This window comes from Hyaena hyaena, unplaced genomic scaffold (genome assembly GCF_003009895.1).
Source record: "Hyaena hyaena isolate Hyena2069 unplaced genomic scaffold, ASM300989v1 scaffold_275, whole genome shotgun sequence".
NCBI lineage: Eukaryota > Metazoa > Chordata > Mammalia > Carnivora > Hyaenidae > Hyaena > Hyaena hyaena.
In genome coordinates, this window is record NW_024080908.1 from 14,073 (window position 1) to 40,843 (window position 26,771).

Below are 26,771 nucleotides of genomic sequence, written 5' to 3' on the forward strand. Positions count from 1 at the left end.
AAATCAAAATTACGAATTTAATTAACTACAAATTAAATAAAAATACATGTCCATTATTTAGAAACGAAATCTTGCTACAAGCCCTCTAATGTAAAAAACAGCATTTTGTCAGAGCAATGGCCAAGAAAAAATTCTTGAACCGCCTTTGTTACCAAAAAGGTGGATTTATTATAACTCGGGGACAGGACCCGTGGGCACAAAGAGCTGCCTGGAGTAGTGACTGGTGACTGATTACATAAGTTCAAGTTGGGAGGGGGTTAGGGATAGCAGAAGTCTCTAAGGAATTATGGAAACAAGGTTTCTAGGACCTTGAGGGGGCTAGCTATTTTTAGGAAAATAGTCATTTATTACTGTTTAGTAAAAAAGAAACTCAGTCATGAGACCTTTCAGATGTGTATCAGTAAGCCACATGCTTCATGCTTGAAGGATGATTGCCAAAGTATATCTTGAAGGGTAGAGATAATGAAGTTTCCAAAGGAATTTTTATGTTAAAGTAGACTTACAGGACCCTAGAGGGCTGGGCTGAGATCGCCTTTTGCCCTCAGCAAAGTGTCAACATCAAAGCAGCTGAGCTCCCAGAGGAAGGTCACTGCCGGTCTCAAAGCCCTGTAGGCAGTAAGGACATCCCGTTTACTTTCTTTTGCCTTTGTTTCACACATCATTCCCCACAATCTGTGACAGTTTCCCAACCTTTTGTTGCATGACCTTGACATTTTCAAGAGTACTGGTCAGGTATTTGGCAGATTGTCCCTCATCTGGGGTTTATCTGATACTCTTTCATGATTAGACTGAGGTTTTTGAAAAGAATGCCACAGGCTGAAGTGTCCATCTCCACGAATTTGATCGGTGTGTACGTGAGAGGAGCATGAAGAGCCACTAGTGATATTCACCTTGATCCCACGGTTAAGGTTCAACTTTGTTTTTTCACATGCCTCTTGTGCATGCGTTGACGTTGGCTATACGGTAGATGCAGTTTTTAACTTTTTACCTTCTGTTCTAAGCACGGTGTCTGACATATTGTGAGTGCTCACCTGATACCAAGTAAACAGTGCCTTGGTGAGCAGCAAGAGAAACGGTAGTCCAAGTTCAAGATCAACCTGTGCAAAGGCACCTAAATTAGACCAGTGCTGCTCAGACTTTCATATTGCATGTGCATCACTTGGAGACCTGACAAACATTGAATTTGGCGGTTCTGAGGTTGTGGCCTGGATCTGCATTTCTAATAAGCTCCTAGGCACTTACAGAAGCCACCCAATATTACTCAGTGCACGCGTTATACCTCGAGTGACTTCCTGAGATCACGGTCTAGTAAATAACAAAGAATGCAGTTTGTCTGGCAAACTTTCGCTAATCGACCTAAAGATCCTTCCATCCTCACACCTGTGAACTTCACACATTCAGCTAGACAGTTCTTCGTGTAAGGCCACAAGTCTAAACGTCTAACCCAAACTGACTCCATGACAGGCTTTAAGTTTCCCCTCCAAACTAGAAGGCCTGAGTTCCGGCTTTCTACCAGGTAGTTACACATTGCCCAAGGCAGGAGAAACCACCCTCGCAACACCCAATCAAGAAAGGCCAGCGACCACCCTCCACAATGTTAAGGGAGAGGCCTGGAGATAGGAACTATAGATAGGACCCTGTTACCCAATGTTAAAGTTAACCTGTTAATCGCCGAACAAGACCCTAGGCTCGCTCTGTGATTGGTCAGATTTAAAGGTACTCTAAACGTTGTAATTGGATCCCGCCAAAAGTAACAAATACTATAGACAATGTGTATGGTAAAACCCGCTGTCAATGATATTGAATAATTATGATTGGATCACTGTTCCCATGTCACAACTTCTGTAACTTCCCCCATCTCAAACCCCATAAAAACCCTACTCTGCCCTTGTTCGAGGCTCTCAGCATGGATTCATTGCGTTAGTGAGGTCTGAGAGCCTGAGCTTCAGCCCGTAATAAAGCCCTTTGCCTTTGCATACGTGACTCGGACTCCTTGGTGGTCTTGGGATTTTGGGGAGATCGCGATCTGGGCATAACATTCCCTCTTCTCAAAAGGGCAACAAGAGTTTTTCATCAACAGTTCTTCCTTCATCAGAAAGCATCTTATTCATGATCTTCCAGAAAAAGGAGCTCTTGAAACACCCAGCTCCACGAGTTTTCCTTTCGTCTGTATTACTTTCCCAGATTTATTATGTTGATTTCTTTTCCTGGGTTTTGGTGACACAGCAACCCTACTGAATCAGAGTTGGTGGTGGTGTTACGGTAAGTTTTAAACCTGATGCCTGGACACCAGCAAACGAGGAGTCAGGGCCAGGTATCGGGAAAGTCGGATACCTGTCCTGCCAACTAATGCCAGGGAGAAAGCCAGATCAAATCAGACAGGCAGGCCCAAGACAAAGAAGGCCTGAAATCCTGCTCCCAAAGAAACTTCCCGAAATGATAAATATTCCACCCCCTTGACATTAAACAACCGTCCATGAAAGGTGGAGACCCAAACCCTGGGCCCTGCTCTCCCTTGATCTCGCTGCTCTCACATCTGGAGAGTGCACTCCGTCTCTCTCTTTAATGAGCTCTTTTGGAGCATCACTAAACCAGTGTCTGATCTGTTCTTGAATTTTTCTCTTGGGAGGAGACTCAGAGCCTGCAGACATCCCAGGGAGGGCCTGTGAGGAGGCCTCAGGGCTGAGGGGCCTCCCTAGTCCGCCTTCCGTCGGACGGACTGCCTGCCCTGAAGGGCTTGGCACAGAGTAAAAGGCTCAATATATTGCTGTCCGATAAAGGAATGGATACATAGATACTGAGAGGCTGGACTCTAAGGCAAAAAAAAGTTTTTTCCATAGTTAGGGGTAATTCTTAGTCTCAATTGTTTCCTGATTTCCTAGACCAGTCTCCTGCCTATTACACAGAAAAAAATTGTTTCATATTCACAGTAGAGCATAACATAACATTCATATCTACATACTCAGGACGAAAAGGTGTTGATTAATCACTACTCCTTTCTCCATGAATTCAATTCTAATTGTTGTTAGGGAAGAAAACGAAAGAAAACGCAACTTTGTCAGAAGTGGGATTCGAACCCACGCCTCCAGGGGAGACTGCGACCTGAACGCAGCGCCTTAGACCGCTCGGCCATCCTGACACGGAAACCAAGGCTTTTCTTACTCCTCTTTAAGTTCATCCTGCGGTGCTTGTAGCATGACGTCAGTATCTATCAAACTAGAAGTCTCCATAAGGTCCTTGTCAAAGCTCGAAAAATAAAACTGTCGCCGATTCCTCTTTCCTACTTCTCCACCATCCTAAACTGTAAAGACCCATTTTCACTTTCGCCCTTTAGAGCGCTCCCCTCGCTCGTCTAGCGCGGCGGAGCCTGGCCAGCGCGGGCCCTTTGCCGCCCGGTCTCCCTCAGACCCTCCGCCCCAAATCGCCGGTACCGAATCCCACACCGGGCGGCTCCAGCGCTGGGACGCGCCCAGCGGCGGGACTGCGAGCGCGGACACGCGCAGGCGGCGGGAAAACCCCCGGCGGGGCGAGGCATCGGCTTTCCTGCTGGGCTCCGCGCCGCCCCGGCCTCCAGGGTCCGTCCGTAGCTGGAGGCTCGACCAGGAGCCAAGTCGAGATCCATCCTCATTCAGGAAAGGCTCCAAGCACCTCAGGGTCGCGGAGCACCAGCGTCAGGAAAACTCACGGCCTCCATTTGCCTTATATAGAGATTTCGCGGCCCTGGGCAGCGCCGGCGTTGGTGGTATAGTGGTGAGCATAGCTGCCTTCCAAGCAGTTGACCCGGGTTCGATTCCCGGCCAACGCAATTTCTTCTTTTTTTTTCCCCCTCCCCCCCGGGGAAAACCACGCGGGATTCTTTTTTAAAAAAGCCTGAACCCAAACCAGGAACTGCAAGCGCTGACTTCTCTCCCGGGCTCATCCGTCGCTGCGAAGCCCCCTGACTCTCTGCCGCTCGCTCCCGCCCGCCCTTTCCCGCTGCCACCTCTGGAGGATCCTGCGCGCAGGTGCCGACGTCCGGGCGCCCAGGCTCGCAGGTGCGTCTGGAGAACCGCACCCGCAGGTGTGCGACAGTAAACTAAGTAATTAGCACAAGTGTATGAAGTCGAGGTGCCCACCCCGTTTTTCCGATGAGAAGCTAACGCCCGCGTTGCAACACGCTGTCTGTGTGTCCCAAACATAACTGGTTTGAAGACGAAAGATGAAAAAAATTCAAATTTAATATTTGCATATTAGTTACACGTCGAAACAAAATGTTGGAGACCTTGGGCTAAATAAGATGTGGTATTCAAAGTCACCCACCTGTTTCTTAATTTTTAATGTGGCTGTAAGAAAATGTAAGTTACATGTAGGGCTCTCGTCAGGTTGGGACGAGGCAGCAAAGACACAGCGTTATCAGCGGTCGGCAGCGTCACCGAAGTTTAGAAGTAAGTTCCTAAACAATCAATTTCAGACCTGCGTCGCGGTTTTCCTCGTTAGTATAGTGGTGAGTATCCCCGCCTGTCACGCGGGAGACCGGGGTTCGATTCCCCGACGGGGAGACTAAGAGCTTTTTCCCCCCCCCCCCCACACCCCCTTTCTTTGTTTCTACATTCTCTGTTACTGGAGAAATAAAAGTTATTCCTGGATGATTTTAGGTTCCCTCCAAAAGTATGCTTGTCACATGAGAATTTCCTGGATGATGCACAGGAGTACGGGTCCTGGGGTTATTTTGACCCTGGGTCTTCACTCTGGAAGCGAGTTTCCACCTGATCTACCCCTGAAAGAGGCCTGCCACTGGGTGTAACTTTCTCCCGTCCGCGAAATTTCCTGCTGCCCACTGGAAGAAAATCCCAGGATCCAGGCTCTGCCTGGAGCTCTGTATTCCAAATTGCCACTCTGCGGCTTGCAGAGTGCGTCTCCTGCACCCCCGACTTAGGCGCTCCTGCTTCCTTCCTCCCCGGCCTGTGGATAGTCAAGTCCACCCCAGCCCGCGCTCTCAAGTTCGCGCTCTCGCCGCCGCCCTACTAGCACCAACGCGTGCAAGCAGAAGCGAGCACTGGTCTGACAATCAGAACACCTGCTCTTAGGTCCCTAAGAAGCTGTCTGCTTTTGCGCAAGCCATTTCTCTCTGGGCCTCGGTTTCTTCATCTGCAACGTGGAAGAGCCAAGCTACAGTTTTTGAGACCCTTTGCGGCGCTACAGTCCTTTGAAGTTGTGCCCTGCAGAGCATCTGGCGCACCATATATGCTCATTTTTAGAAAACATAACATTTCCCCTGAATATAAGAGTAGTATACAGTCCTTCTAGAAAATATGAGAAAGAAGCAAACCACAGGGGAATACGAGGCACCCATATTTCCATCACCCAGGAAATCCCTATTAACGTTTTGCTGTGTGTTTATCTCTTGGCATTTCTTTTTTAATGCAAAGTTGGAATCACGGTGTGCATATCTGTATTTTTTTTAACCTACTTGAGTGTTTCCTTTAAAATGTGAATATTTCTATACTCATTAAATGTTAGTCTAAAACGGTATTTTAATGGTTTTCGTTGTGCTATATTAAATGGCCGCATTATAGATTCTTTAACGACTCTCCTAATTTCTGTTGCCCCAGTGTTTTTTGGTCTCTTCCGGTGGGGCAGTTCTTGAAATCTCTGCCTGGTATGCTCTTCGCCCTCCAATTATTATTTTCATCTTGGTCTCCCTGAAATCCTGCTGGGTAGATGCTCAGATGGAGCGTGAGCCAGAGATTGAGAGATTTATTTGCAGATTTGGTTTTCTGGAATCAGGCTATCTCTTCTCTGAGATTTACTCCTTCAACATCCACCAGTCTAGCAGCCTTAAACTCTACCTCAATGCATGAGGTATAAGACTAGTTTTTTGCATGAATTTATGTGTCTGAGTCTCATTTCCTGGTGAGTGGCCTTACCCTTATGATTCCTTCTTCCACCGCTTGAATCCTCTTTCTTTTCTTTCTTCTTTTTAAATTTTATTTATATCCAACTTAGTTCACCTATAAGATCCTCTTTATTTTCTATCTGATTTGCTCATTCTCAAATGTCTTACAGGTTTTTAAAATAATTTGTCCAGAGTTTATAATTGTTACAGGTGGAGTGGTTAGTATCACACAGGTGCCTCCACCATTATGGAAAGTGGAATTACTTCTGAACTTTATTCATAGTGTCTTTGAACTTCAGAAGTTTCTAATTTTTATGTAGACAAATACTTTCCCTGAGAGTTTCTTAACTTTTTTTCATAAGTAGAAAACTCTTACCCACCCCAATATTGGACCCGTTTTTACCTTTATTTTCTCAGAGCAGTTTTGCTTTTTTAGTATTATCCCTTTAATTCTTTTTGAAATTATTTTGAGGTATAACATGGGGTATGTGTAACTCTATTCCCATCCTTCCACCTGATGGTTCTCCATTCAGTTCATTGAATAGCCCACCCCTCAACCACTGATTTGAAATGACATCATTGATGGGTACTAACCCATCCATCCTTCTCAAACAAAAAATAAAACAAAAAATGTGGGACACACTGGACTCCAATCCCAGCTTGGATCCATGAGCTAAAGGTGAAAACAGAAGATACCAAGCTTCCTCTTGGATATTGTGAACGCTTGGGAGTCTGTGGCTCACATTCTTTTACACTGCTGTCCCTTATTCTTTCACGCTGCTGTGTCTTGTCCTTTCTTGCATGTTTTTGATATTTGACTATGCGAGCGATGCCCCAGTCTGATTTCCAAGAGAGTTTTGACTCCATCTTGGATTATGAGCTGTTTATCATGAACCCAGTAGACTGCAAGCTTTCTCTTTGATTTCGTGGATCAACGAGATGGTATAAACTTTTCTCAGTTACACTGTTGGGATCTTGTCCACAGGAATTTGGGAGGAGTCCAACACAGGGACCTGGAGCCCCTCCCTCCTCCCACACCCAGGGTGTCTTTTAAGAACAAAAACATGCACAGATCCTTGGTGGCAAGGGTTTGTCACAATATACCCACAACTGTAGCCCACGACTATATAGTTCTTGAGACCCCCTCATTACCTAATGGTCCTGTGTTAGAGATGGAGGTAGGAACGTTACCTGTTTTTGTTTTAATTTGGTGTTGGTTTTATTTTATTTTTGCTTTTCAGGTTACTCATTGCAGTGGATTATGTCGATTGGTTTGCTCAGCTCCCATTCCGGTTTGTTTTCCTGTGCTGTTGAAGTGGGAAGCTAAAAACTACGTTTCCCAGATTCCTTTGCAGCTGAGGTTCTGGTTATGATTTATGTTCTGCCAACCAGATGTTCTTTAGTGAGATCTGATTTGTACCAGAGTTACATGGGAGAGCCACAAGGATATGATTTGTGTGGTGTCAATAGTGGCCAATGCAGCTTTGTTCTAGAGCCAGAGACTGGAGACTGGGGAAGCTTTTTAATTTGTTTTATGGCACGTTTTGCTGAGTAGTGTGGGAGCCCGATATACAGAATAGTTTGGGGAGTTATTCCTGGAAGTTAGCCTAGAGTCTGTTTCTTCAGCCTTCCCAATGCCTGGTGAATTATCCATAGCCCTCAATAAATCCTTTCGTAGTTAAACAAGCTACAGCAGATTCTGTTGTTCACAATTAAGGTCCTTACTGTGCTCTTTCTTGAATGAGAAGCCATCTAAGTAATCTCCCTAGATCTGGCGTCTCTTTCTCCCAATAAGGAGCAAATTTTATTCTGGGTTTTATATTTACCATTCCTTTGGCCTTTATCATAGGTTCAATACATGTGTATGTGTTATCAAATATATATATTTCTTGGATTTTCATACTTTTAAAGTTTTTATAACTGGTATCAGGCAGTATGTGTTCTTTTGCAACCCGCTTCTTTTTTTTTTAATAAATATTATTTTTACAGGATTCATTTATGTTGAGACACGTAGCCATTGATGGTATTCAGAAGATTTAACTCAGTTGCAGAACTCTGTATTTCGACTATCCCCTACCAGTCCTTACCTATACATACAGATCTGTGTGCTTATGTATCTCATACAACTGATTTGTAGGTAATGCAAGTTCTAGTGCAAATACTATGTCAACCTTTCAAGTCATCTCCAAATTATTTGATTTTTAATAATTGTTGGTTTATTTGATACAGCTCGTACTGGCTAAATGATGCCTCTACCTGAACCCAGGTTTAACATGAGGAACTGCATCAAACTCCTCTAGTTTCTTTCCAATACACTGATAGTCATAAGTCATTGAAGTCATTGTGTAAGTTGAAAACTTTTTCCTAAAATTAGGAAACGATAGATATTAAGGATACTGAATCCTTTGTCTTCTGTTGAACTAGCAGCAATTGTAATAAAGTTTTTTCTAGCCTCTAAAATATTGTCTGAGGGCTTTATAGATCTGTTTTCTTTATCACATGATAATCATTTATTGGAATGATATGTATAATCAGGTGGGATGAGGCAATGTAATGTCATTGCGACGTACGTAGGCTCTGTTGTGCTTCCTGTGTTTGAATCTTGGCTCCTTTTCTCTGAGTTTCCCCATATGTAAAAGGGGATAACGATGATCATTAGAATTCTCAGGTGAGTTAATAACTGTTCAGAATGGTGTCTGGCAATGAGCAAGCATTGATTATCCTTCTTATTAGTGAAATAATTACTAATGGCAGAGGACGTTTGGGGTTTAAAAAAGAACAAACTTGTTCCAGGAAGGTGAACTACAATACAGACGGGGAAAAGGCGCACCTGCCGCTCCGTCACCTGTTAGCCCCCAATTTCCCCGATGTTCCAGTCTGCATCCCAGACTCCATCCTGTCACAGGACGGCCAGCAGTAGCCAGCAGAGGCCATCATACGTGGCTGATGCTTTGTGTGACACATTACTGCCTGCCTGCTCTCTCTGTTATTTCCTGACTTCTTGGTACCAAGGTGGGGTGGAGACTATCGTTCCCACAAGTGGCCACAGGCAATGGTGAGTACAGCATAGTAATGGGTGGTATCGGGCAGCCACAGTGTTGGGGTGGGGTGCCCAACTGACACTGGGCCCTTGTTAACTGGACCAGGGTTCCGGTGGCCCTGTCCTGGGAGACAAACAGGGGCAGGGACCTATAACCAGGACTTGCGGTAGGCTGGCTTCAATCAGACCTGCAGGTTGGGAGGCATTGAGTGGCCTCTTGACTGTGCCCACGTAGAATTCCCTAGAGGTGGCCAGCAGTGGTATGGGGACTGGCTTTCCGGGGGTGTCTAGGGACAGCCAAAGCAGAACCCAGACCAAGATTCTTTCTGAGGGGGAGTTAACGGGTATGGCACTGACCAATCAGAATGTTTCTCTCTATACATTTCCCTCCTTGTCACAGGGTTAATTGTATTCCAAAAGTTTTCTGTGGTTGTCGTTGTTTTTTTTTTTTTTTCTAACAGATATACTTAACAGAAGATCCTGTGCAATATATATGCTGAACATTGAAGGCTGTGTTCAGCAACTTTCTGAAGTGTTCCTTTGTGCGTGTCCCTAGTGCACATGTAAAACTCTGAGCAATCAACAATTTGGGTACGTTATATTTTTATTACTACTCAGTCTAAGTATTTTTCAGTTTCCATTCAATTTCTCTTTCATCCATGAGTTCTTTGAAAAGCATATGTTTGAGAAATTTCCACATATGTGAGGGTTTTAAAAGTTATTTTTGTAATTGATTTCTGAGTTAAATCCCACTATGTTCAAAGAATGTGTTCTATATAGTGCCCATGCCATGAAGCTACGTTCGATGGCTTCATATAATACAGTCAATTTTTATAAACGTTCCATATGCATTTGAGAAGAATATATAACCAAACATTATTGGATGCAGAGTTCTTATTAACTGTGTTTGTATACTTAATTTTTTTTCTCTGCTTAACCTACTGAATGCTAAGAATAGTAAGTTGAATTCTCTCACTGTAGAATTTGAAGATTCAACTGCAGATTAATTTGTCAGTTTTCTCTTGTAGGTCTAATAATTCTTGCTTTCATGTATTAATGTCATTTTATTAGATACATATATGTTCAGAATTATTATATGTTTATCATAGTTTAATCTTTTATCATCATGTAGTAACATTTCTATCGCTTGTGATGCATTATTTCTTAAACTTTATTTCGTCTGGTATTACTTAGCTGTGTGTCAACTTTCTTTTAGAGTATTCCTGGCATATCTTTTTCCATTCTTTTCCATTCAGTCTTTCTGTTTTTTTTTTCTAATATCATTCTTCTAAAACAGAATAAAATATGTTTTAGAAGAAAACAGAATAAAATAAAATCCACTTTCACTGGCAAATTTTCTCCATTTATATTTATTGTGATTACTGATATATTTGGATTTATTTCACCATCCCATTTTGTAAATGCTTTTTTTTTTTTAATCTTTAATGTTTATTTATTTTTGAGAGAGAGAGACAGACGGCAAGCTGGGGAGGAGCAGAGAGAGAGAGGGAGACTCAGAATCTGGAGCTGTCAGCACAGAGCCTAAGGAGGGGCTTGAACTCAGAAACTGTGAGATCATGACCTGAGCCGAAGTCGGACATTTAGCTCACTGAGCCCCCCAGGTGCCCTGTACTTTCTTTTTAATGCTTCAGGTTGGGTTTTTTTTTTCCCCCTTGCCTTCTTTTAGATTGCTGTCTTGTACTTGCAAAGTGAAACACGGGAAATCTATGTGTGTTTAGAATAAACCGGAAGGTGATTTTTAATCAACCAATCCAACAAAGAGGTGACAGTGAGAATAGTGGCTCCCAAACTTGGACTTTGCAGGTGAGTAGAATTTCCCCTAAAAGGTTGGTGACCCATATACAGTCGCCAACGTTTTATTTTGCTGAATTAGGAAATTTAATAAAAACAACCATGGCCACAACTATCATTATCCTCACCCTAATTGTAGAAAATAAAAAATATTTTAAAACAAACTTAAAAGGGTAATCTCAATATAGCGATCATTTGGCAGACTTCTCTCTCTCTCTCTCTCTCTCTCACACACACACACACACACATATTATTTGCGCCTATATGAATACTGTATATTCTCATTCTCTGAAGAGCATCGGAAACTGACCTGGACCCAAACTGGAATCCACTGTGTAGAGGGCGGAGGTGTAGAAGGAAGAGAAGGTTCTGGGAGGAGGATAGGGACTTGGCACCCCAGAGAAGGGCTGCTCGTGGGTGCCTGGGTGCCTCAGAGGGGTGGGGGTGGGGGGTGGCAGGGGCGGAGGTGATGTGACTCAGGAAGCCTGTGGCTGCGAAATGGCCCAAGAACAGAGAGAGAAGGTTCCCTCCAGGCTACAGAGAAGAGGACGCCCGGCACTGATCAGGATCCCTGTGCTGGTGATGTTGAAGAGGGGTCTCTGCCCTCGGATATGTAGATCCGGATAGTGTGACAGTCCTTAAGCCACAGGCGGTTGGAAACTGCGTTCTGTCCGGTGTCTAACGCACTAGTACGGACCTTTGAAGACACCTGGGGGTGGAGATTCGTCTTGTTCTCCCAGGCTTCCTTGCTTAGACGTTACATTTTGCAGGACACGATTGGACGCGTGATACGGGTATTTTAAATATTCACAGTAGGAAGCTGGTTGTGAGTTCCCACTCGCCCAGGCATGAGAGCGTAAATTGTCGAGATCAGCAAAAAAAAAAAAAAAAAAAAAAAAGTTCACCGTACTTCCCGAAGCAAAGCCAAGGCAAGTCGCGAGGCCACAGAGAGGCTTCGGTTTGGGATTCCCAGAGACCTGGGCTTCTCAGCCTCATCTGGGTGCACACCGAGGCCTGTCCCAGGTCTAAGCAGGCGTCAGAAAGTGGGGGGTGGGTAAGGGACCTGCTTGGCTCGGGCCACCCGGTTCCCACGCCCGCCGGTTCCCACGCCCGCCACAGGACTTTGGGGAGAAGCAGAAAGCGCTGAGAATTTTTTTTTTTTTTTTTTTTTTTTTTTTTTTTTTTTTTNTTTTTTTTTTTTTTTTGGTGAACTGAATTGACAGAGGCCTCGCCTCCCGCCTGTCTCTGTGGCGCAATCGGTTAGCGCGTTCGGCTGTTAACCGAAAGGTTGGTGGTTCGAGCCCACCCAGGGACGCGGTCTGAGCGTTTTGAGCCCCAGGGGGTGGGTGTCTTCCCGGAGTCCGTTAGGGGACTCTCTAGGCGCGGGCGGGTTCTCACTCGCCTCCGCAACCTGGGTTTGCAAGCAACGGGTCTGCATGGGTAGAGTTGCGGTTGGGAGTGAGAATTTTAGTGGCTTGACTTAAATTCTACGAAAACTGCCTCCTGAAATTGTTCTAAGAATACTTGCGAACCAAAGGAAGCCGGCACCGATCGTCCAAAAATGAGCTCGTTTACAAACCTGTGCCTGCCTTGCCTTTGACCTTGTATTTCCTAACTCATGAAACGGGCTTGTCCGGAACCTAGGCCCCTCCCTAGTCAGATTTTTGGAGAGTCAGCCTTCTAAATATCTGTGAAATAGGCATCTCCAGCCTCGCTGCCATTTACTTCCTCACGGACACCCCATCCCCCCACCCCCACCCCTGTTCCCCGCCCTTGAGTTACTGCAACAACTACTAGGTTTCTAGGCGGTTTCGTGTCTTCAACTCCCCTCTCCCTTCCTTGCAAGGAGCTGCCAGAGACGCTTCCTAAAACTCATTCTGCCTAAAATCCCTCCACAGCTGCCAGGGCCGGATGCGCCCTCCTCTGCTCAGAAGGCGGTGCCTTTGATGATCTGGCCCTTGAACCCGCTCCTCTCCCTCGCTGGCTCTTTACACTGGAAAAGAGCTGAACCACCTTCTCGAATCCGACTCTGGCTTTGGAAACTTTGCCCACGGATCTCCAGAGCTCCTCCTCTTTGCCTGGCAAACTCCTCCTTCGCCACCAACGCAAAAGTGCAGCCTTTTCTCCACTCTCTCCTCAAGGCCTTTCTCCCTAGAATGGAAGCCCCCTCGGGGAATGACGCTGAGCTGTACACCTGTCTGTCTTCTGCACCTAGACTCAAGCTTGGCATATTGTAGGTACTAACTAGATGTGAGGTGGATGTCCAGGGTTTCGCCGTGCACCTGCCTCGTGTCTGAATCTCATCAGATATTCACACATCAAGCCCACACCCTCTTGGCATATAGCTGGTAACTGACACAATTAGGCTGCCCCTATCCCTCTGTCCAGGCCCCTGTCTCCTTCCCAGGGGTGCCTTCTCCCACGCAGCACCTGCCCTGGAGCTGCCTCCAACTGCCAACCCCTCCTCCCATCCCACACCACCTATAAACGTCTCCTCCACCCAGCTGCCTCCACAGGACGGTAAATTCGCCACTGGCTGACTCACAGGAGCTGTGGTGAAATGAATTAGTTGCCCCAAACTGATCCCTGGTGGAATTTCGGACAAGAGGGAAAATGGGTTTTTATTATCAGGACTTATTATCACGGGTTTCCATCTTCTGTCCGAGAGTAGCACGCAAGATCTTGTAAAATGCTTTATTGGAATCAAGAAATGTTGTGCTTGAAGCTTCTAATACAGATGGATTGCTAAGCTTTCTTCTCCAAGCAGTGCTCGTGACCCCACCCTCACTCCACTGTCACTGACAGGCCGAGGGATTTCAGACTTTCCTACTGTAACGCAGCGGAGTTGAGTGCATAGAGTATCGCTTAGCCAATATTTATTCGATGAGTGATACAAACAAAGCTGTACCTGAATTAGATACGGAAGCAAAAAGCTGATTCAACGGTCCCTGCCTCTCCTCTCTCTGACTGTGGCTTATCTTGGCCAAGTGTCCTGCCTCCTGGGCGCTGGAGTGGACCTTCCCTGCCGTGCTTTCTCAGTTCGGACCGAGATATCACTGTTCACTGAGCTTGATCTGGGACCGCAATGCTGCCCTTCTTCCTACGGCCGTAGGGATTGTTCTGTGCTTTCTTTTCCAAGGCCCTCCAATTCCCAGCCCCCTTCCAGGACCATGTTCTATGTTCTACCCAACCCGCCCCCCCTCCAGGACCATGTTCTACTCATGACATCAAGAGGGTCCATCATTATACACTGACAAGCCGTCCCAATCTGGCATGGGCTCCCCTGAAAAACTCAATTCTACATCACCCCTGTGATTTTTCTGCTACCCACACCACGGCTCATATCCTAGGAAGACAGGAGTCTTCTCTGGTCTGTCTTGGACTCCTGTGCTCTTGCTCAGCCACCCACTTCCCTGGTTCTGTGGTCTCCCCTTGACCCTCCACAGCCCCCACGATCCGTCTGGAAGGAGCTTCAGTGTGCCCCAAAGGCAACCGGCCCTGCAGCAACACATGCAGACCATCGGCCAGGCCACGATTCTCTTCTCTACGGATTGTGTTAATTAAGAACAATGTTCGCGCGTTGGGTCACCATCCAGAATCGGCATTGTCACGTTGCTATGACAGGGCGGTCGTGCAGAGAAAGCATCTGCGTGGCTCTGAGACTTTAGTTCTGAGTGATGCGGCTACTCCCTGGGATATCACTGTTGGCACCTGAAGGTCGCCGGCCCTTCCTTTCCAGCGGAGACCCAGAGAAAACGCAGTGGAGCGAAGGACCCTCACCCTAGACACTGCCCCCAGAGCTGCCTGCTGGGGGTGATGGGGTTGTGAATCCAGAGAGAGGTTCGGAGGTGCTGATTTTATTACCCCTATGTGTCTTGCGGGTCCCGACTCCACGTGACTTTGCTGTTCTTGCCCTTCTCCATTAAGCTTCGAAGGCCTCTCTGCACAGCCAGGAAGAGCCCTGTGTCCGCTGCATATAGGAGTGCTAGCACCAGGAAGAAAGCGATTTGGTACCAATGTGGAAGGAGCGGTGAGGTGGATGGACTTGGAGGACCTAACAGGAGAAGCAGAGAGATGAGAAAGATGACAATTGTTAGAGCAGAAATGTGGTGTCTGTCCAATTCTTTCATTTCGTCCCGTGGTTAACTACATAGGCTTTGAATCTTTGAAGCGACCTTGGAGAAAAGTTAATTATCCCTCCCCGCCCCCGGCCCCCCTCCTTTCTCCCTGTTTCTGCATCTGTAAGGTACACTCAATACCAGCAATCTCCTAATATTGGTGTCAGGGGTCACTGGGTGCACGTGAAGAAGCACCAGGCATAGTGTCCGACACACTGGAAGGCACCCAATAAATGTCAACTTGTGCTTGTTACAGAAGGGGAACTTGACATTCAGAGGGACTCAGTGGCTTGCCTGCTGTCACAAGATGAATTCTCAGCAGAGCCAGAGCCCAGCCTAGCCCTTTCTGTGAGGAGGGGAGGGGCTCCCACCAGGTGGGCTCATGGCTAAGACTTGAGGCCCGGAGAGGAAAGGAAGGCAGGTCAAGATGGCCAGCATAGTGTGAACACATAATGTCGCGGGCATGGTTTGACTGGGGTAAGTGAGGACAGGTGCATTTATGGGGAAGGAAACACAGCTTCCGTTCCTGCTGTCACATTGCAGAGTGAATGACACCCCTCGAAACCCCTTGTAAAGAAGCTCCTGGAATATTCAGGAAGCTCCTCTCCACTCGTCTTCCCAGTGTGAACACGGACCCCACACACAGGGGGCTCTGGACCCTTGTAGGGCTGCACAGCTCTCACCTTGAATGGTAATGTACACAGCCTCTGATGACTCATTTTTTTTCCCGATAATTCCCCTGCAGAAGTAGGAGCCATTGTGTTTGCTTGTTGCTTTGGGGATGTGGAACTCAGAATTGCTGTGAGAAAACTTCTTGCCTTCTCCGTTCTGGAAATATTGAACCTTCCATACCGTCTTGTTCTTCCAGCTGTGGCACCTTAGCCGGATGGTCTCCCCCTCCTGGAATACCCAGCGAGACGCCTGGAGCAGCAACCAGCCTAAAAGACACAGAGGCCACCGGCCCCGGAGGCCTCAGCGAGGACAGCGAAGATCTTCTGCAGGAGACCCCAACCCGTTCCTGGGGCGTCACGGAGGGCCAGACTGGAAGCCATCCCCGCAGAGATCTCTTGGGGAAAAAGGCCATTAGGTCCTGCAGGACAACTCAAGACACACCAAGACTGTGTGTGTCTAATGGGAAAGAGGGATGCACACGTCCACCCATAAGGTTAGGGCAGAGGGACTGAAGTGACCAGGTAGGCGAGGAACCATCTGCAGGGTCCTTGGGGCCTGCACTGGGGCTTATACGGCGGGTAATAAGCAGCGGCCGTAAGTTCTACATCAAAGAGTAAAAATTGCATTTGAACATGAGGATTGGCTCCGTGAAAGGAAAGGTAGACTTCAGAAGGGACAGATAATTGTCAGAATAGTGAGAGACAGCAGCCAGTCAGAAATAAGGTCACTGGGTTGCTACAGAAATTGCGAAGGAGATGGGGCGCCTGGGTGGCTTAGTCGGTTAAGCGTCCGACTTTCACTTAGGTCATGATCTCGCGGTTCGTGGGTTCGAGCCCCGTGTCGGGCTCTGTGCTGACTGCCAGTTCAGAGCCTGGAGCCTGTTTCAGAGTCTGTGACTCCCTCTCTCTCTCGGACCCTTCCCTGCTCACGCTGTCTCTCTCTCTCTCCTAGAAATAAATAAAAATATTAAGAAAAAAAAGAAATTGCGAAGGAGATCTCAACATAAAAGTCAAGAAGGAGGGGCACCTGGGTGGCTCAGTCGGTTAAGTGCCCAACTCTTGATTTCGGCTCAGGTCATGGTCTCAGGGTTTGTGCCATCGAGTCCTGTATCAGGCTCTGCGCTGACAGCATGGACCCTGCTTAGGATTCTCTCTCTCCCTCTCTCTCTGCCTCTCCCCCACTCACACAGGAGCCTGCACACACGTGATTTCTCTGTCTCTCAAAATAAATACATAAACTTAAAGAAATAAGATAAAAGCTCAAATAGCTTTAAAAAAAGCCAAGGAGGGAAAAGAGGGGCATGAATGGTAGTGTACCGAGTGCCGCCTTCAAGAGAGAAAATTCGTGTATCACCAGGATACTCATTCTCACAACTCTCTTGCCAAGTAACCAGGTTTTCACACAGAGAGAACATGAAAGCCACGGCCAGGGTGTTGACCTAAATAATTAAAAAGTATGTTGCAGATACATCTTAAAATGACACAAGAAAACATGCACCAGATAATGCTAAGTGAAAAAGACAGAATACAAAAAACAGAGAAGCACAGAGATAAAGGAACAGAAAGAGAACATGCTTACATATTAACAGGGGTTTCCTCTGAGGGATGGGACTACAGGTTATTTTAATTTTCTCTCTTTTACTTTTATATAGTTTGGGGACAGAGCCCAAACGACTTTTGTAATAAGAACAGAACAGTAGAACTCCCTACAATTAAAAAAAAATCTGCTACCTTGTGCTAAACAAAATTGGTAGAAGGCAAAATTTCTCTACTAGTGAGATTTGCCAAACAGAAAGTATTCTTAATTACTTATTAAGAGATATTGATCAAAAAAGGTGATGTATCTATATATCTACTTACTTTTCCAGCGGAGTATGAATCATTATTACCAAATATTATGGTTATAAGAATATATATGTATATGTGTGTGTGTGTGTGTGTATATATATATATATGCACCTTTGTGCTGGCCAGAGAAAGGGAGAGAGAGAGAGAAAGAGCGAGAGAGAGAGTCTGGTTGCCTCCAAAAAAGTAAAGAGGACTTATCAGAGGAGAAGTTAAGTGAAGTAATGACAATGACATTTAAGAGTTGGCCTGGTGAAGTTAATGCTCATAGTCTCATTTTCACATGGTCCTCTTTGACTGGCCTTCTAAAGCCAGTCCCTAGATCAAAGTTCAAGGCAAATTCATAATTCTCAGATTTGATTGTTCTGTTGTGTCTTGTTGATAATTCCCACCCTTTTTTTCTTTTTTAAATATTTTTATTTATTTCTAGGAGAGAGAAAGAGAGACAGCGTGAGGAGGGGAGGGTCAGAGAGAGAGGGAGATACAGACTCTGAAACAGGCTCCAGGCTCTGAGCTGGCAGTCAGCACAGAGCCCGACGTAGGGCTCGAACCCATGAACCGCGAGATCATGACCTAAGCGAAAGTTGGACGCTTAACCAACTAAGCCACCCAGGCACCCCGATAATTCCCCCTTTTATTTGGCCTAAGGAGACCATCTCTCATCTAATCAGTAATAGACATTCCTCCCTGTAACTCTGTAGTATGACGACCATGTCAGTTACGTGCTGGGCAGAGGCTAAGGAGCCACAAAAACCAGCTCCAGGGGCGCCTGGGTGGCTCAGTCGGTTGAGCATCCAACTTCGGCTCAGGTCATGATTTTGGGGTTCGTGGGTTCGAGCCCCACACTGGGCTCTGTGCTGACAGCTTGGAGCCTGGAGCCTGCCTTGGATTCTGTGTCTCCCTCTCTCTCTGCCCCTTCCCCGTCCGTGCTCTGTCTCAAAAATAAATAAACATTTAAAAATTAAAAAAAAAATCAGCTCCAGAGGCGCAGTTCTGTGAAACTCTTTGCAAGTCCACCTCGGTCAGGCCCTCCTTCCCCCCCAGGTTCCCCTCCCCAGGCTTGTTCCACCCAAATACAGTGTGTCACTGAGCCTCAGAGGTAGAGTCAGGCTTGCACGGCGACACTGCAGGTACCAGGCTAGGTGGTTGATTCCAGGCCACCAGGGCAGATCTCTGCCTCTGAAATACCTCCCTCACCTGCTTCCGGTGCCTGGATTCTGTAAACGACACACACGGAGCCTTTCATTCCATGCTCCGTGTGTATCTATCTCCACTAGGTGATTTGTACTAAAGAGTGAGTGTGAGAGAAGTTTGATGGGGGAGGGACCAATATGACCCTAGGTGGTTAGGAAGGCTTTGGAGGGTAGATTAGGGCGCGATGTGTCTGAGAGGCAGAAGGAGATGGAGGCTATAAAAAGCAGATCCATTACTTTCTTCAGTAAATATTACTGAGCACCAGGGTCAGGCGCCGACCTTCAGATGACACCGTGGGTGCCGGGCATGTCCTACGGGAGCAGTAGCGGTAAGTCCCGTACCCATTGCATGCCAGGTTTTGACATTCTGCCTCAGGCCTGCCTGTGCCTAGCACCGCAACTCTGGTATAACTCGGGGGGACCACAGACGATCTCATCTTCGTTGGAACCCCCAAGAATGTCATCTTCTGGCCCTTCCCCAGTCATTCAGGCCTCCCCTTGCACCCTCTCCCTTCCCCCACTCACTGATGTGCACTTCCAGCTGCACGGGGTCACTGGCTTCGGAGGCGCCTGTCTGGCACTTGTACTCGCCACTGTCTTCCACGCTGGCAGCCGCGATGAAGTAGCTGGAGGCCTGATGCGAGATGAGACTCCCGTTGTGCCACCACTGGACGGAATTGTCCCCAGGGGGGTAGGCCCCCTGGCACCTCAGCGTCACGCTGTCCGAGATGAGTATCCTATTCCACTGAGGTTCTAGGACCACCATGGCCTTTGGGGGGTCTGCTGATGAACCAAGAGGGGAGAAGGCGGATCAGGGCAGGGAGGTGAGCAGGCCCCACGCTGGCCTTCCCGGGGACGCTGGGAGCCCGAGCCAGCCCTGCTGCAAACCCAGAGCTGGCCACTCAGCCTTGGCCTGAGATTCAGACTTAGAGCATCTTGGCTTTCGGGCACTTAGTCCCATTTCTAGCCTCTCCTCATCTTGAGGAGAAGTAGCCCCAAGGAAGCCAAGGCCAAGCCCCACTGCCCTGGGGAAGCGTCCCTGACCACCCCCAACAGTTTCCCAGGCAGTAGACATTTCCCAATGGCCTGTGGCCATCACACACCATCTGTGAGCCTCACTGCGTGAATCCAAGCCCACAAAGCCAACTCACCAGCTCGTGTGCCAGCAGAAACTGGAAGACAAAAGAGGGAAACAGATACTGAGCAGAAGCAGGGATCAGGGTGGCTGGGGTGGGTGTGGGTCTCCCCGCCCAACGCCGCCCCGGGCGTCCAGCGTCGCCGAGAATTGAGGCGTATGTGTGGCTCGCCGTCCCACTGCCTGCCCTCTCTTCTCCCGTGTGCCTCCAGCCAAGGCCTTGTCTTCAACACCATTTACTTGCCCTCCAGTCCCTATCCAAGCTCCCAAAATAAGGTACAGTCTGGATTTCCCTGAATCAAGCCATAAAAACAACCTCAAGCCAAGCCCCCCCCCCCCCCATAAAGGGTGGACATTAAACGTCTTAGAGGGCAAGCCCAGAATGTCAGAATGGAAGAGACCGAACTTAGAGAGCATCTGTCTGGTCTGTAGTCATTTTCACCTACAGAAAGGGAACCTGAGACCCCTGCAGGGAGAAGACACAGAGACCTCACAGGTCCCCCCTCCACTTCCTGGTCATGCCCACATCAGAGCGTTCCCATGTCTAGCCCCCAAATGTTTGTCCTGGGCACTAAATCTAGCGCTAGAGGTGTGGTAAGGGGTTCTAGCTCTTGGTAGGGGTCCCCTCCCTGGCCTGAGAAGTGGGCCTGCGGCGACCTGAGCTTCTCCATCAGCCAGAGTGACTCTGACTTACCTAGAAGGAGCAGAGCCGTTGGGGACAGCAGCTGCCACATGCTGCCACGTTAGAGTGAGCAAGTCACCGCAGAGACACTGAGCTCTGAAAGGACAAAGCTGACTCGGAGAGAGGAAGTAGACAGTCTTTCCCTCAATCGCCTCCCCCACATCCCCCCGTTCATTACTCTCTAGGTTCCTTTCCCCGGAAAGTCATCTGATTTCTGTTTTTTTTTTTTTTTTTATGTTTTTTATTTATTTCTGGGAATGAGAGACAGCATGAGCAGGGGAGGGTCAGAGAGAGAGGGAAATACAGAATCTGAAACAGGCTCCAGGCTCTGAGCTGTCAGCACAGAGCCCAATGTGGGGCTCAAACTCATGAACCATGAGATCATGACCTGAGCTGAAATCAGCTGCTTAACCGACTGAGCTACCCAGGTGCCCCTGATTTCTGGATCTGAATTCTGACAAATGACCCGGGCAGGAAGAGGAGGAAAAGAGCCTGGAACAGAAGCTGAGGGAGGGGCTCCCTTTGGTCCACAGAGGTCTACAGCTGAGCATCCAGTGGCCCAGAATCTGTCCGAATGCGTCCCAATGAATCTCAAGATATTTCTCCCACCTGGTGGGTTTGGATCTGTTCCGTGCCAAGAACAAGATATCATGACCCTGGGGACGAGACTCAAGAGGGAGGGCAGTCATTGAGGGGTCCCGTGTCCTACTGCAGAATGAGTCACTCTCCTGCCTGGCCCAGACCCGTCTGCGGCCAGCCTGGACCTGCACACACATGCAAAGTCATCACTTAAATCTGCAGACCGCTAGAAGGGTCCCTCGCTCCAGGCTTCTCTGCACCGACGGATTTTTCAAAATTCAAAATGCATGTGCTCTGGGATCTGGAATGCACTTCTTAGTGTGAATTTGACCATGAGATTCACACCCTCTGTTAAAGGAAACCCAGGCAGTGAGGGAGGAATGGGGCCCGGGGATTGGGGTGGGGGGGGGCGGTAATGCCTCTGATTGGTTGAAGGGAAGGCAGGAAAGGAGGAATGGAGGGGAAGGCGCGAGGAGAGGCCGCCAGGAGCCCTGGGCCTGGGCTGGTATGTGAGCCTGTAGCCACGATTCCAGGGCTCCTGACTGGAGAAGGTGGCGGCACCGTGCCCAGGAAGGCATAAGATTGCTGACCTGTTCTGCTTTTCTTAGGTGCGCCCCACCCCCAACTCGGGCACCTCTGTGCCCTCCCTCCCATCTCCCCACTTTGTTTAAATCAGGGTCTCAGACACAAAACCAAATGGCCCTGCTTGGCGGTGCCAATGCTCCAGCAGACCCCTGGACACCTGGCCCGGGTCTCATTATAAAAGCCTTGGGAAGGGCCAGGAGGTGAACGGCAGACAGATGTGATACTTGACGGGGTGGAGTCAGGCGGGGCGGGCCCAGGAACCTGAGGACCTCCGCTTTGGACCAATGCCCCCTCCGCTCCAAAGTCATATTACAAGCCACTTCCCAGGATTTGATTTTTGTTCAGCGTGGCTCCCAGGCAGAGTTCATTGGTGCCGCCCTCCCATCCAGCCACCCACTTCACGCATTCTTGCAGCAGCCTCTCCCCCGCAGGCCCTTGGATTGGATGTCTGGTTAGGATCAACAATGAAAACGGACCAGGGCAGCCTTCTAGGTTCTGAGCCTCCCATTCAAGTGCCGCATTTACATCTTGCAAATTCCAGCTTAGTATCTGAAAACTTAAAGCTCCCGCGGCTCCAGCCAGCTGCCGCTCCGCTCCGGCGCTGCAGGGCACTGCAGGGCACTGCAGATGCTTTTCTGGGAAACCTGAGCACAGAGAGCGCCTTCCGGGCTGCGGAAGGCTTCCCAGGCAAAAGGGAGACATCCTCCATGCGCTCTGCCCTTCCTGGTTCTCAGAGTGGCTTTCTGGCATGTGACCCGTGGCACCCGGCATCCACTGTAGCTTTCCTCCTTTGCAGTTACATGCTTGCCTCTGACTCATCTTCTGTCCGTGGTCTTCAAATGGAGGGAGGGATGAACTGCTAGCTGCCGAGGACAGGAAGGGGAGCGCACAGAGGGGGGCGCGGCCCGTAGGTTTGCATGAAGCGCTTATTGAACAAGCCTCAGCTTGAGGGGGAAGCTGTAAGGGCTCCTTTTAGGGCTTGAATAAAACGCACATTTTCTTTTTTTTTTTATTAAACATTTTTCCTTTATGTTTCATTATTTTAGAGAGAGAGAGATCGTGAGTGGAAGAAGGGCAGTGAGAGAGAGAGAGGGAGACAGAGTCAGAAGCGGGCTCCAGAATCCAAGCTGTCAGCACGGAGCCCAATGCAGGAGTCGAGCTCTCGAGCTGTAAGATCATGACCTGAGCTAAAGTCAGATGCTTAACTGACTGAGCCACCCAGGCATCCCTCACACTTTCTTTTTATTTTTTTAAACTTTAAAAAAATGTTTAATCTGTTTCAGAGAGAGAGAGAGAGTGAGCAGGGGAGGGTCAGAGAGAGAGGGACACAGAATCTAAGCAGGCTCCAGGTTCTGGGCTAGCTCCCAGCTCAGAGTCCGACACAGGGCTCAAACCCACAAACCGTGAGATCATGACCTGAGCTGAAGTCAGACGCTTAACCAACTGAGCCACCCAGGCGTCCTTCATACTATCTTTTTAAAGAACAGATAGTCTCGGGGTATCTTGTACCTAAGGGTTTGTCCTCACACTTGCCTTTTCTCCCTTCATTGAGAGAGTTGACCCAATTCTGTTTATGCACAGAGAAGGCATCTGTGGGAGCAGCCCATGTGGAAGAGAGAACACTTTAACTGGATCGCAAAAGATAATTGCGGGTTTTGAGGGAAATCAGCATTTCAGGCAAACAGAGAGGCGTGAGCAAAGATGGAGTGAGATAGGCTGGTGCGTTCGCAGGGCTGGGTACAGTTCTAGAAGGTTAGTGAGTAACATAATGGAGAAGTGCTGGTAAAGGGTGAAGGGCGCTGGGTTTCAGACGAGTCTGCGCTAGAATCTCAACTCCACCTCTTACTTAACCCTTCTAGGGCCTCGGTTTTTATATCTGTAAAACGGGCTAATGATAATGGCGCGAACTCCAAGGTGCTGTTGTGAAGCATAAATGAAACAATGCCTATAAAGTTATTGGTTCCGTATCTGGACACATATCTACTGATTGCTATTAGAAGTACAAGATGGGAGGCCGAAGCCTTCCCTGGTGATCTGAATTAGGAGGACTCCTTCATCCCTTCTCCTTTGTGGGTCTCATAATATTTGTGAGCCATAGGACTCTGACCTCAGGGAGGCTGTCCCTGTTGTTTATATTGTAGCCCCAGCATTTAGGGCAGTAACTGAAGCATAGTATACACTCGATTCATATTTATTGGGTGATCATGAAGGGCTTTGTCACGGTGAACGGTCTATTCCTTCTTAGATGGCTACCAGAATAATGTTTATAAAATGAAATACCAATCATCAACATTTTAAGCTGGGGAATGACATGATCAGGTTCACGTTTTATAACAATTACGCTGGGGGCGCCTGGGTGGCTCAGTCGGTTCAGGTCATGGTTTGGGTGCAGGTCACGATCTCATGGTTTGTGGGATCAAGGCCCACACCGGAACCTGCTTGGAATTCTCTCTGTCTCTCTGCCCCTCCCCTGCTCACTTCCTCTCTCTTTCTGAAATAAATAAACATTTAAAAAATATCCTGATAGCAGTCCAATAAATAGATCGGAGAGGAGAGAGATTGAAGGTGCAAGGAAAAGTTGGGAAGTTATTTTAACAGGGTAGCTGAGAGATAGGAGATTAGCCATCAGGGTAGTGGAAATGCAAGTGAAGCATGGAAGACAGATGTGAGGAAGGTAGAATGGACGGGATTTGGACGAGGGATTGGCTATGAGGGTGATAGAGAAGGAGGGGTCCGGCTGATGCTCAGATTTTTGATCTGCGTGAGGAAGAGGGTGGTACATTTCACGGACACATGGAATAGAGGAAGAGGAGCAGGCTTTGGGCGGGGAGATCATGATCTCAGCTTTTGACATTATCGAGCTGGAGGCAGCTGTGAGTTTAGGTGGAGATTGCACGCAAGCGGTTGGAACTCAGCTGAGAGGCAGGTCTGGACTAAAGACAGAGTTTACAAAGCTGATGTTTTAAACTTTTGATAAAAGCTTCAGTCCTTTTGCTGAGAAAAAAATGCAAATAAGTATGCACATACATTTCCCTATAATTTAAGAAGTCCCATGGGAGGCCCATGCAGAGATCCTAGGTTCAGAAAAAGTAGGGGTAAGATTTCTCTGACTATCAGAGCATTGTGGGAGAAAAAAAGGGGAGCTTTGGTGGGGGAAGGAAGGAGAGGAGATGGGAGAGGAGGGGCAGAACATAAGAGGAAACCATGAGAGAAACTTGGCACAGCAGCAACTTTCACAGGGTGGAAAGAAAAGCTGACAAAGGAGATTGGGTAGGAAGGGCTACAGAAGAGAGAACAGGGAAGCGGGGAGAAGTCAACAGTATTAAGTGGCATAGAAAATTCAAGAAGTTCTTTCAATGTGGCAATTCAGAAACTATTCATGACCTTTCAGTGAATAATTTCAGGGCTGGGTGTTGGGGACAGAAACGTGATAACTTTTGGTTGAAGACTGAGTAGAAGTGAAGAAGGGTGTTGCGGATGTGTGTGTTTATTTTGAGAGAAAGAAGGGAGGAAGGAGCAGAGGGGGGCGGAGAGAGAAAATCCCAAGCAGACTCTGCATTGTTAGTGCAGAGCCTGACTTGGGGCTGCATCTCCTGTGCGGATCATGACCTGAGCTGAAACAAAGAGTTGGACCCTTAACCCGCTTAACCGACTGAGCCACCCAGGTGCCCCTGAGAAGGGGTTTTCATGAATTGCTACTCCCTTTAAGAATCTCTGTTATGAAGGCACCATGGACCCTTGTGTGGCTCTGTAGGGTCCATATCAGCATCTCATTCTCCCTTGAGGAAGCCCCCACTGTGAGCAGTCTTCATAGAAAGTGGTGACTAGTAACTACAACAGACAGCACACAGGCCAGATCCCCTTTTTCCCTACCTTGGACCAGTGTTATGTGCTAAACTGTGTCTCCTAGAAATTTTGAAAAAACCTTTTCTTTAACATTTATTTATTTTTGAGAGACAGAGCGTGAGAGGGGGAGGGGAAAAGAGAGAAGGAGACACAGAATCTGAAGCAGGCTCCAGGCTCCGAGCTGTCAGCAGACATGGGGCTCAAACCATGTATCTCCCACAAATTTATATTTCAAAGTCCTAATCCCCCAGTACCCAAGAATGTGACTATATTTGGAGATAGAGGGGCGCCTGGGTGGCTTAGTGGTTAAGCGTCCGACTTTCACTTAGGTCATGATCTCGCGGTTCGTGGGTTCGAGCCCCGCGTCGGGCTCTGTGCTGACTGCCAGCTCAGAGCCTGGAGCCTATTTCAGTCTGTGACTCCCTCTCTCTCTGACCCTCCCCTGCTCACGCTGTCTCTCTCTCTCTCTCCTAGAAATAAAAAAAAAAAAAACATGGAGATAGAACTTTTGAAAGATAATTAAGTTAAAAGGAAGTCAGCACGATACATCCTAATCCAATTTGGCTGGTGTCCCTGTAAGGAAAGGACATCACTGGGGTCCCTGGTTGACTCCGTCCGTTGAGTGTCCAACTCTTAATTTTGGCTCAGGTCTTGATCCCAGGGCTATGGGATAGAGACCTGAGTCGAGTCCTCACTGAGCATAGAGCCTGCTTAAGATTTTCAATCTCACTCTTCCTCTTCTCTCTCCCCTGTTCATGCTCTCTCTCACTACAATAAAATAAAATAATTTAATTTAATTTAATTTAATTTAAAAAGAGGAAATTAGAGCACAGACATGCACAGAGGAAAAACCGTGTGAAGACACAAGGAGAAGATGGCCACCTACAAGCCAAGGAGAGAGGACTTGGGAAAAAACAATCCTGTCTACACCTTGATCTCAGACCGCTGGCCTCCAGAGCTATGAGAAAATAAACTTCTGTTGTTTGAACCACCCAGTCTGTGGTATTTGTATATATACCCTGAGCTGTGTTGTGTTGTATTGTATTGTATTGTATTGTATTGTATTGTATTGTATTGTATTAAAGCAGCCTGAACTGACTAATACAGGAAGCCAAAGAGCAGACATGTGATGTAGGCTTGGCCAACCTGTCTCTTCTGGAATGCCGAATCCTGACGAAGCAACAGTTTTCACGTAAAAGGGAGATTCATTCATAAGGGAAGGAGATCGTTGGGCCCTAGTCATCACGGCAGGGGGACAAGCTGATCTGCCTCCAATTTCCATCCAATAAATTCCTTTCCTTTATGTAATACATCTAGATTCTGCTACAGTTGCTCACAGTTAAGAGTCCTGCGTGATACACTAGCAAAGGAGGATCAGAAGATGGTAACT

General features: G+C 47.7%; 1 protein-coding gene, 2 long non-coding RNA genes and 4 other non-coding genes across 8 annotated transcripts; 5 read left to right on the forward strand and 2 right to left on the reverse strand.

The window, feature by feature from the left end:
* Positions 1 to 3,056: 3,056 nt before the first annotated feature.
* On the reverse strand, positions 3,057 to 3,139 carry TRNAL-CAG. Its single transcript has one exon. It is a non-coding gene; the product is annotated as a tRNA-Leu (tRNA).
* A 216-nt stretch (positions 3,140 to 3,355) lies between these two features.
* LOC120241066 lies at positions 3,356 to 5,500 on the forward strand. The gene is made up of 3 exons (XR_005530824.1): positions 3,356 to 4,034; positions 4,362 to 4,424; positions 4,635 to 5,500. It is a non-coding gene; the product is annotated as an uncharacterized LOC120241066 (long non-coding RNA).
* Positions 3,734 to 3,805, forward strand: TRNAG-UCC. The gene has a single exon. It is a non-coding gene; the product is annotated as a tRNA-Gly (tRNA).
* Positions 4,467 to 4,538, forward strand: TRNAD-GUC. Its single transcript has one exon. It is a non-coding gene; the product is annotated as a tRNA-Asp (tRNA).
* Positions 5,501 to 9,388: 3,888 nt separating the features above from the next.
* Positions 9,389 to 15,764, forward strand: LOC120241041. Its single transcript, XR_005530823.1, has 3 exons — positions 9,389 to 9,506; positions 10,603 to 10,739; positions 15,714 to 15,764. It is a non-coding gene; the product is annotated as an uncharacterized LOC120241041 (long non-coding RNA).
* On the forward strand, positions 11,969 to 12,042 carry TRNAN-GUU. Its single transcript has one exon. It is a non-coding gene; the product is annotated as a tRNA-Asn (tRNA).
* FCGR3A (Fc fragment of IgG receptor IIIa) lies at positions 14,569 to 20,457 on the reverse strand. 2 transcript variants are annotated; one of them, XM_039245955.1, is made up of 5 exons: positions 20,384 to 20,457; positions 19,706 to 19,726; positions 19,080 to 19,334; positions 15,529 to 15,783; positions 14,569 to 14,781 (listed from the first exon to the last, which is right to left on the reverse strand). In XM_039245955.1, exons 1-5 carry the CDS (start codon positions 20,421 to 20,423, stop codon positions 14,594 to 14,596), a joined length of 759 nt encoding a protein of 252 aa, XP_039101886.1. In that variant the 5' UTR covers positions 20,424 to 20,457; the 3' UTR covers positions 14,569 to 14,593. The 2 variants fall into 2 exon arrangements, with proteins under 2 accessions (XP_039101886.1, XP_039101885.1); XM_039245954.1 differs by having other exon boundaries at positions 19,080 to 19,337.
* Positions 20,458 to 26,771: the final 6,314 nt, after the last annotated feature.

Coding starts and splice junctions, on each gene's coding strand:
- FCGR3A (XM_039245954.1), bottom strand. CDS start 20,423: ATGTGGCAGCTGCTGTCCCCAACGGCTCTGCTCCTTCTAG. Junction 15,784..19,079: donor GCAGCTGGAAGTGCACATCA/GTGAGTGGGGGA, acceptor TGTGTCTTTTAG/GCTGGTTGCTGCTCCAGGCG. Junction 14,782..15,528: donor TGTGTACATTACCATTCAAG/GTGAGAGCTGTG, acceptor TTCTCCTGTTAG/GTCCTCCAAGTCCATCCACC.